Source organism: Cavia porcellus, unplaced genomic scaffold (assembly GCF_034190915.1).
Source record: "Cavia porcellus strain 051 isolate PalLab524CR breed Dunkin Hartley unplaced genomic scaffold, mCavPor4.1 scaffold_33, whole genome shotgun sequence".
NCBI lineage: Eukaryota > Metazoa > Chordata > Mammalia > Rodentia > Caviidae > Cavia > Cavia porcellus.
Window position 1 is genome coordinate 17,288,912 of NW_026947516.1, and position 10,459 is coordinate 17,299,370.

At 50.6% G+C, this 10,459-nt stretch overlaps 1 protein-coding gene across 1 annotated transcript; it reads left to right on the forward strand.

The window, feature by feature from the left end:
- The first annotated feature begins 4,640 nt into the window (after window positions 1-4,640).
- Window positions 4,641-6,341, forward strand: LOC134474535 (proline-rich protein 36-like). Its single transcript, XM_063242754.1, has one exon. It carries the CDS (start codon window positions 4,641-4,643, stop codon window positions 6,339-6,341), a length of 1,701 nt encoding a protein of 566 aa, XP_063098824.1.
- The last annotated feature ends 4,118 nt before the right edge of the window (window positions 6,342-10,459 follow it).

The following is a 10,459-nucleotide window of genomic DNA, read 5'->3' on the forward strand; positions in this document are numbered from 1 at the left end:
TTGACATCTAGGTGGGGTTAAGAGGGATCCCAGGTATTTGACAAGAGAAAACAAGCTGGGCTTTGGGTGTGCCTCAGTGGCAGAGCTTGTCTGTTGTGTAAGTAGTGAGGTAAGTACTAAGACAATTCCATCCACACATATGTGCTTCCTAATCTCTGTCACCGTGAACCTATACCATCCCCTTGTCAAGCATTCAGGTTATTTAAATTTATTTGATGTTTGTATTGCATTGCAACCACTATGTGGTTCAGGCCTTGGGCTCACTTTGTAGCCCGGGCTGGCCTGGAACTCACAAGGATCTTCCTGCCTCAGCTTTCCAAGTGCTGGGATTACAGGCGTGTGCCACCGCACCTGGCTATATTACCTTTTTGAATATCATTTTGCCTTTAAAATTTTTTATTGTTTGGCTAGCTTTACAGTTGACAAAATAATCAGTTGTTTGAAACACTGTCCTGCTTATTTGATGTATGTTTTTGTGGACATGAATCCCAAAGCCCTTTCCACAGTTATATTTCAGCTGTCAATTAATGCTACCCATTTGAATTAAAATATGATAGTATAATACATGTCCATAAAGTCCTCAGCACTTCTCCCTTCAGGAGTGAAAGGCTAGGAGTCTCTTCTAACTGACAGAGTTTGGAAAGGGGAACTTAGTAGATGCCACTCGGTGCAAGGACCAAGGTGAGTGGACAGTGATTTCTTGTGGATATTATGTGTCCCTGGCACCCTATGCTGAAAAGTATACTTTGCCTCTCATCTCCTGCCTCCAAAATCCTTGTGCACTGACTGAATTATGAGAAAAGATGACACAATAGCAAATTAAGGCTTTTTACCAGATACCCTCTTTAGAAGCAGCCAAGTCATGAACAATAAGAAAAGAGTGAGAAATTGTCACAAAGTGAGGGAGACTAAGAAGAAATAAATCCTGGCACAGAAAAAAAAAAAATTAACAGAAAAACTGGGGAAATCTGAATAAAGTCTTAAGTTTACGCAGTTGTATTTCTCCAAATATTATTCTTAGATTTTTAAAATGTTTTTATTCTAAAGAGAAAATAAACACACAGAAAAGAAAAACAAGAGACAGACATACAAACAATAGCTACAAGAACAACATAAAACCCCAAAGCAATAACAACATAGGCTTTCAAAATAAGATTATAGGATTTTTTTCTTCTACACACACAGTTTATTGAGCACCTGCTACACACGTAGGCTCTCCTGTCTGCTGGAAGGGAAGAACTCAGGCAGGACATTCTTTCAGAGGCTGCCGGGGCAGTAGGGGTGGGAGGTGGATCCGGCCTTAAGAACTGGCTGCACAAAGCAACCGAGGGAGCTGGGTGTGGTGGCATAGGCCGGTAACCTTAGGATTTGGGAGGCTGATGCATGAGGAACTCCATGAGTTCAAAGTCAGCCTAGGCTCCACGGTGAATTTAAAGGCAGGGGACCCACGCAGCCTGACTCTGCAGGCACAGCAGGTCGATGCAGCTTGGCCTGGGGTGGATTGGCTTGGGTCTCTGTGCTTGGGAGGCCTAGCCGCAGCAGCTCAGGTCAGATTCTCCTCCTCCTCACCGATAGGGCTGGTCAGCCAGGGTCCAGGGATGGGCAGGCCGGGAAGGCATCTGAGACCCGCAGGGTCGCCGCGGGCTCGGGTCAGGCTGCAGGCCAGAACTCTGGCTCCCAAGCACCAGACTGCAAGAGTGAGTCTGCACAGCTGCACGTTAGGGTGGCTCCCTCTGGGGAGTGGGGGGCGAGTGAAGGGGGAGCGCATGCGCAGCTGGCCTCGATGGACTCCTGGAACAGGCAGCTGTGCTTGGGATGCAGCAGCGACAAGCACCAGCCCAGCACGGCAGTTCTCGCTCCCGTCAGCAGGAGGCGCTGCAAGTGGTCGCCGTGTGCCTCTCCTAGGGGAGTCCTCCAGGCTGTCGGGCAGCTGAAATCACATGTCCTCCTTGGCCAGCCTGCGCATGGACAGGGGTCGGAGCTGTGACATTTCCCCTCTGCTCTTTTCTTTCTTGTATTTTTTGAGATAGGTTCTCGCTCTGAAGTTCTGACTGGCAATGACTCACTATGTAGCCAGGAGGGAATCATCCTGCCTCAGCCTCCTGAGACACTGTCTCTGTCTGTCTTTCTTTTTCCCCCCTATCATTGCCGGAGATGGAACCCAGGATTTCGAGCATGCTAAACAAATGCCCTGCCCCGAACTACATGGCAAGCCCTCACCCTCTCCCTGACAGAGCAGACTCCCAGATATGAAGTGCCCCCAAACCCCTCTGTGTAGCTTATCTCCAGAGACCTGGGCCCCCACAGCCTGGCCTTATCCTCTTTCTCTGTTCATATCGATCACAAAGAATTAAGATGCACTGGTACCACCTCCCCAAGGTGACTGTAATCAGTAGGTACTGCAAACATGCACTGATAACAATTTTAGGAACTATCGTTGCAGTTGCCACTACCAGCAACAACAAATTTTGCTAATTTTGGTTTTGCATGCCTTGTAATCTCAGCACTAGGAAGGCTGAGGCAGGAGGATCGAAAGTTGGGGCCCATCCTGACAATGTCTCAAAAAGGGCTGAAGGGCTGCTGTTAGATGTCAAGGCTCTGGGTTCGATCCCTTGTAATACACACACACACACACACACACACAAGTCTCCCAAAAGATTTACGTGTTAAGAGATGGAAGTTTTGGAAGTGAAGGTGTTAGCCTCATTCATTGGATTAATCCAAAATTTAGTTCATAGCTGATTGGGCAATTAGGAAACGGGCTTTAGTTGGAGAAAGTAAGTCGTTAGAGGCATAAACTTTGATGGGTTTGTCTTGCCACTAGTTCTTTCCCCTCTCTCTTTCTTCCTGAATAACATGAAATGAGTATTCATCAGTTCCTCAATCATGTTTTTTTTTGGTGCTTCACTACAAGTTTAAAAGCAAGAGTCAGCTGACCATGGACTGAAACCTCTGAAAACCTGAGTCAAATAAACCTTTCCTCCTTTAAACTATTATTTTCAGGGCCCGGAAAATAGCTCAGTGGCAGTGTCTGCCTGGCAAGAGTGAGATTGTGACTTTGATTCCCGGCACCAAAATAATAACAATAATAATAATAATAATAATAATAACTGTTATTTTCGTGTATTTTTCTGTGGTAAGGAAAATCTGACAACAAAATAATTATTTAAATAAGGATTTTTTTTTTTTTGTCTTTTTGAGATACGGTCTTGTTATGAGGGCTGGCCTTGAGCTCACTTTGTAGTCCAGGCTGGTCTTCAATTAGCAAATGATTCTCCTGCCTCAGCCTCCCAAGTGCTGGGATAACAGGAGTGTGCCACCATGCACAGTTTTGGAATTTTCAAAAAAATATAAATGAATAAAAAAACAGTTCATCAGGCAGTAGAGTCCTAAGGATCTCATTCTCCCGCACCCACTGGCTGATGCCACCTCTTTATCCCAAAACACTTGGCCTGAGCTCAGAATCTCCTGGAACTTTCGCACTAAGCCCTACTTACTATCTTCAGCATTCAGCCTTGCACTTCAAATATGAGCCGAATATTTTGTGCTCTTTTTAATTTCTTCCTGGCTTCTTCTTTCAGTCCCCTCCCCTCATTTTGGCATTTGATACAACACAGCAACTTCTTTATGCACAGGCTTTAGAGAAAAAAGATTTTGTTACACAGCACCTTGAGTACAAGACCTCCAAATCTAAGCACACAACTACGCAGGAAACCTTGGACATACAATTTTCAAAGTTAGATGTTTTCTGATGGGTTCTGCTCCTATTGGATTCTGCCTGATTCTACATGGTGCCAGTCCATCACGGCACTGACCCCTGACACAACAGGATCTCTCTCTTGCACTAATTCCGGTGCTCATTTTCTGGACCCAAAACAATAAACTGTCTCCGTTTTGCACATGCCTCAGAGGTTCTCCACACCCAGTCCTGACACCATCCACTCAGTCTCCACTCCCTATGCCAAAAAGTCCCCCAGTCCTCTCCTAACATGATAAATTGCACACTCGTATAGGCTCCACCCCATCCCCGTCCCATAAAAGCAACTCCCCAGCTTTGTCCCCTTTGGGGGTCCTTGCAATCTCCTGCATCCCTCTTGAGCCAGCAATAAAGGCTTTGTCTTGTCTCTGTCTCTCAATTGCGCCAAAAAACGTAACATTTTTTACTGTTGGTGGGAACTGAGCCTCACTGGGTTCCAATATATATATTTTTTAAGTCAGTCAAATTTAGCAGTGTGTGTGGGGGTGATATACCAACTTTAGTGACACTAATGTTAATAAGTTCTGATAACCCACTGCCATCGGACCAGCCACTGGGTTCCAATATTACAGGAGAAATATAAAGAAGAGAAACGGCATCAGCGCCCATAAAGAGAAGCATCTTTACAAGACGGCGTGAAGATTGAAAATGATAGGACAAGCTGCATAAAATCGCACGGCCAATGGAAGCGCGCAAACCCTGGACGTCCTGGGCCTTTTCCTTAGTCGCTACATTGTAAAAAGTGGCGCGCACGGGGGCCGAGCAACAACGGCCCCCTCTGTCTGTCTCTCCGGCTCCACGTGAGGCGCTCCCGCCCACCCAGCACGGCGTGGGGGGCGTGGGGGCCGGAGCGTCTTGGTCGCGTCCGCGCTCTGTGGAACGCATGGGACATCGCGGCCACCGTCGCGCCTGGTGGCCCCCCAGGGCCCCGCGCGCCTGGCACTGCCCGCCGGGAACCCAAAGGTCGACGCAGCCCGCGTTCCACCGTCGCGCTGCGCCTCAGGCCATGGCCGCTCGTCCTCCGGCGACGCTGCCGCCTGAGAGCCACATGGCGACGCCCCGGAGGGGGCCCGCGGCGCGGGCCACTCGTCGTCCGACGACCCCACCGCCGGACAGCCACCCCGAGAGCTACATGGAGACGCCCCGGAGGGGGCCCGCGGCCCGGGCCGCTCGTTGTCCTGCGACCCCACAGCCGGACAGCCACCCCGAGAGCCTCATGGCGACGCCCCGGAGGGGGCCCGCGGCCCGGGCCGCTCGTTGTCCTGCGACCCCGCCGATGGACAGCCACCCCGAGAGCCACATGGCGACGCCCCGGAGGGGGCCCGCGGCGCGGGCCGCTCGTCGTCCTGCGACCCCACTGCCGGACAGCCACCCCGAGAGCCTCATGGCGACGCCCCGGAGGGGGCCCGCGGCCTGGCCCGCTCGTTGTCCTGCGACCCCACCGACGGACAGCCACCCCGAGAGCCACATGGCGACGCCCCGGAGGGGGCCCGCGGCCTGGCCCGCTCGTTGTCCTCCGACCCCGCCGCCCGAGAGCCACATGGAGACGCCCCGGACGGGGCCCGCGGCGCGACCCGCCTCGCAGAGACGCGCTCCCCGCCGCCGAGGCTCCCGCACAGCCGCGGCCTCGGCCACCGCCGCCCCCGGCGTCCTCGTCATGGCGTGGGAGGCCCCGGCCCAGGCGGCCGCCGCGCCGCCCCAGGCCGTCGTCTGTGCCGGCCCGCTGCAGGGGCCGGAGGGCCCGATGCCTCCCAGCCCGGGCGCCGTGCAGGCCGCCCTGCCCGGCCTGCAGCTCGCCTTCGCGCTGAGCTCCTTCCACTTGCAGGAGCCGCTGGCCGTGGCCCGCCAGGGCCCCCAACACCCCGAAGCCGCCGACTCGATGGGCCACGCAGCCTCGCGGCCTCTGAGCTCCACACTCGCCTCGGAGAGGCCGCAGCCCAAGAGAAGGAAGAAGAGCGGCACGCAGCGCCAGTCCGCCTTCCAGCCGGTGCAGGGCAGACACGGAGAGATCCGCGCCTTCGTGCCCAGGCAGGGGCCGCTCAACCTGCCCCCGCCGGACCTGCCCCCGCCGGACCCGCAGCCGCCGTCCAACTTCATGTTCTGCCCGGAATGCTGCCCAGGATTCTGCACCAGCTACGCCAGGCCAGAGCAAGGCCACCTCCCGGCCACTAACGCTGCTGCAGCCACCACCGCTGCTGCCTCGCTGCAAGCCGCCCCGATGCAACTCACCCAGCTCCAGGCCGCCCAGCTGCAAGCCACTCAGCTGCAAGCCGCCCAGATGCAAGTCGCCCAGCTGCAAGCTGCCTCGCTGCAGCTTGCCCATATGCAAGCTGCCCCGCTGCAAGTCGCCCATCTGCAAGTCGCCCAGCTGCGAATTGCCCCGCTGCAGGCCACCCTGCTGCCCTGTTGGGTGCCTCAGGCTTTCCTGCCCTTGCCAGAGCCTAGGCTCAGGCCTGTGCCACAGGCACCCTGTTTCTCCCAGCCTGTGCAGCCTGCCAGGGCCCCCAGGCCCCCAAGAATGAGGGTCCTGGCACCTCCGTCCTCTTCTCAGGCCCGGGGCTCCTCACCACCACCACCACCATAGGAGCCACGCGGCCAGCAGACCACAGGAGACAGCGGATGTCTCCTCTCCCTGTGCTGGGAGCTCACACTACAGAAGAGCAGAAGATTACCCCTAGGACCACTGCGACCCACCCCCTCCATCCCACCCCCTCCATCCCACCCATGCCCAATTGCTCTACTTCAGTGGTCTTTCTTGTGCTATGTAATAAGAGCATAATAAAAGCAGAGTTTTAGCAGCCTAAATGTGGTCATTTTCTTGGCTTCTGCACTGTGGCACTCTTGCCATGTGGGGCCATAGCATTCTTTGTGGCTGGGACTGGGTTTTTTCTGTGAGGGTTGGAGCTGCAGCCTAGGCCTGTCACCAGTAGGTGCTGGGAGCACAAGTGCTCTTGTCATAACCAGCAGCCTCTCCTGGCTTTATAAATATCCTAAAAGTGGAGCTGGGGATAACCGTCTCCCTGGCAAGCTAGAGGTCGTTGAATTTCATCCTGGGTACAAAACAAACAAACAAAGGTCCTGTGAGTGCAAAATGCCCAGTGGAAACTACTGAACTCCATCTATGTTTTAAAAAATGAAAAATCAAGGTTAAATCTCTAAACAAACTTTATGTGCTGGTGTATGTGTTTAGTTCAATTTTATAGCACCCATCATGGGTGATGCCCTAGCTTCAGCCCCCAGCACTACACTCACACTCACACACACACACACACACACACACACACACACACACAAACCACATAGTTCCACATAAAAAAGAATAGTATGTGTAACATAATGCCATTTGTACAATTATCTAAGTATTTCATAGTCATAGTTAGTTCATGTTCATAATTTATATATAAACAGTGTAGTTACTCTTAATAAATTAAATATAATAAAGGTAATTTTGAAATATTAACTGATAATACATATTCTGTATTTAATATAATTTATTTCATTATACAAATTACATAAAAATACAAAATAGTATTTCTGGCATAATAGAGAAAGTCTTTTGGACACTTTGCCTTGTGTTTTATTCATATAAGGTCATGAATTCAAATTGAATTCCATGATACTGCCTATCTGAGAGATAATACAGCTATAATCAAAGTCCCTTCTGAGGGGCTGGGGGTTTAGCTCAGTGGCATAAGCACCTGCCTGGCAAGTGTGTGGTCGCGAGTTTGATCCCTGGTACTGATAAAAACGAAAAAGACAAAAAAGTTCCTTCTTGAGCTTGGTTTCTGAGGTGCAGGTGTCAAAACAGAAGATCAGTAAGTACATTGGTACACAAACTGAATTCTTTCCACGATTTTGTTTTGTAAGGGGAGTTAAATTCGGGATCTTGAACTTGCCAGGCACGTGTTTATGCCGCTGAGCTATATCCCCTTTTCCATGATTCTGATCCCAAACTGAATTGGACAAGATTCAAATCAAATTCAGTGGTTAGGTTCCATGTTAACCTTGTGGGGAAATTTGATTGGTTTCTCAATTTGGTTTGTGAACAAAATTGTGGAAAAAATTAAGTTCATGAACCAAGGTACCACTTGACATCTAGGTGGGGTTAAGAGGGATCCCAGGTATTTGACAAGAGAAAACAAGCTGGGCTTTGGGTGTGCCTCAGTGGCAGAGCTTGTCTGTTGTGTAAGTAGTGAGGTAAGTACTAAGACAATTCCATCCACACATATGTGCTTCCTAATCTCTGTCACCGTGAACCTATACCATCCCCTTGTCAAGCATTCAGGTTATTTAAATTTATTTGATGTTTGTATTGCATTGCAACCACTATGTGGTTCAGGCCTTGGGCTCACTTTGTAGCCCGGGCTGGCCTGGAACTCACAAGGATCTTCCTGCCTCAGCTTTCCAAGTGCTGGGATTACAGGCGTGTGCCACCGCACCTGGCTATATTACCTTTTTGAATATCATTTTGCCTTTAAAATTTTTTATTGTTTGGCTAGCTTTATAGTTGACAAAATAATCAGTTGTTTGAAACACTGTCCTGCTTATTTGATGTATGTTTTTGTGGACATGAATCCCAAAGCCCTTTCCACAGTTATATTTCAGCTGTCAATTAATGCTACCCATTTGAATTAAAATATGATAGTATAATACATGTCCATAAAGTCCTCAGCACTTCTCCCTTCAGGAGTGAAAGGCTAGGAGTCTCTTCTAACTGACAGAGTTTGGAAAGGGGAACTTAGTAGATGCCACTCGGTGCAAGGACCAAGGTGAGTGGACAGTGATTTCTTGTGGATATTATGTGTCCCTGGCACCCTATGCTGAAAAGTATACTTTGCCTCTCATCTCCTGCCTCCAAAATCCTTGTGCACTGACTGAATTATGAGAAAAGATGACACAATAGCAAATTAAGGATTTTTACCAGATACCCTCTTTAGAAGCAGCCAAGTCATGAACAATAAGAAAAGAGTGAGAAATTGTCACAAAGTGAGGGAGACTAAGAAGAAATAAATCCTGGCACAGAAAAAAAAAAAAATTAACAGAAAAACTGGGGAAATCTGAATAAAGTCTTAAGTTTACGCAGTTGTATTTCTCCAAATATTATTCTTAGATTTTTAAAATGTTTTTATTCTAAAGAGAAAATAAACACACAGAAAAGAAAAACAAGAGACAGACATACAAACAATAGCTACAAGAACAACATAAAACCCCAAAGCAATAACAACATAGGCTTTCAAAATAAGATTATAGGATTTTTTTCTTCTACACACACAGTTTATTGAGCACCTGCTACACACGTAGGCTCTCCTGTCTGCTGGAAGGGAAGAACTCAGGCAGGACATTCTTTCAGAGGCTGCCGGGGCAGTAGGGGTGGGAGGTGGATCCGGCCTTAAGAACTGGCTGCACAAAGCAACCGAGGGAGCTGGGTGTGGTGGCACAGGCCGGTAACCTTAGGATTTGGGAGGCTGATGCATGAGGAACTCCATGAGTTCAAAGTCAGCCTAGGCTCCACGGTGAATTTAAAGGCAGGGGACCCACGCAGCCTGACTCTGCAGGCACAGCAGGTCGATGCAGCTTGGCCTGGGGTGGATTGGCTTGGGTCTCTGTGCTTGGGAGGCCTAGCCGCAGCAGCTCAGGTCAGATTCTCCTCCTCCTCACCGATAGGGCTGGTCAGCCAGGGTCCAGGGATGGGCAGGCCGGGAAGGCATCTGAGACCCGCAGGGTCGCCGCGGGCTCGGGTCAGGCTGCAGGCCAGAACTCTGGCTCCCAAGCACCAGACTGCAAGAGTGAGTCTGCACAGCTGCACTTTAGGGTGGCTCCCTCTGGGGAGTGGGGGGCGAGTGAAGGGGGAGCGCATGCGCAGCTGGCCTCGATGGACTCCTGGAACAGGCAGCTGTGCTTGGGATGCAGCAGCGACAAGCACCAGCCCAGCACGGCAGTTCTCGCTCCCGTCAGCAGGAGGCGCTGCAAGTGGTCGCCGTGTGCCTCTCCTAGGGGAGTCCTCCAGGCTGTCGGGCAGCTGAAATCACATGTCCTCCTTGGCCAGCCTGCGCATGGACAGGGGTCGGAGCTGTGACATTTCCCCTCTGCTCTTTTCTTTCTTGTATTTTTTGAGATAGGTTCTCGCTCTGAAGTTCTGACTGGCAATGACTCACTATGTAGCCAGGAGGGAATCATCCTGCCTCAGCCTCCTGAGACACTGTCTCTGTCTGTCTTTCTTTTTCCCCCCTATCATTGCCGGAGATGGAACCCAGGATTTCGAGCATGCTAAACAAATGCCCTGCCCCGAACTACATGGCAAGCCCTCACCCTCTCCCTGACAGAGCAGACTCCCAGATATGAAGTGCCCCCAAACCCCTCTGTGTAGCTTATCTCCAGAGACCTGGGCCCCCACAGCCTGGCCTTATCCTCTTTCTCTGTTCATATCGATCACAAAGAATTAAGATGCACTGGTACCACCTCCCCAAGGTGACTGTAATCAGTAGGTACTGCAAACATGCACTGATAACAATTTTAGGAACTATCGTTGCAGTTGCCACTACCAGCAACAACAAATTTTGCTAATTTTGGTTTTGCATGCCTTGTAATCTCAGCACTAGGAAGGCTGAGGCAGGAGGATCGAAAGTTGGGGCCCATCCTGACAATGTCTCAAAAAGGGCTGAAGGGCTGCTGTTAGATGTCAAGGCTCTGGGTTCGATCCCT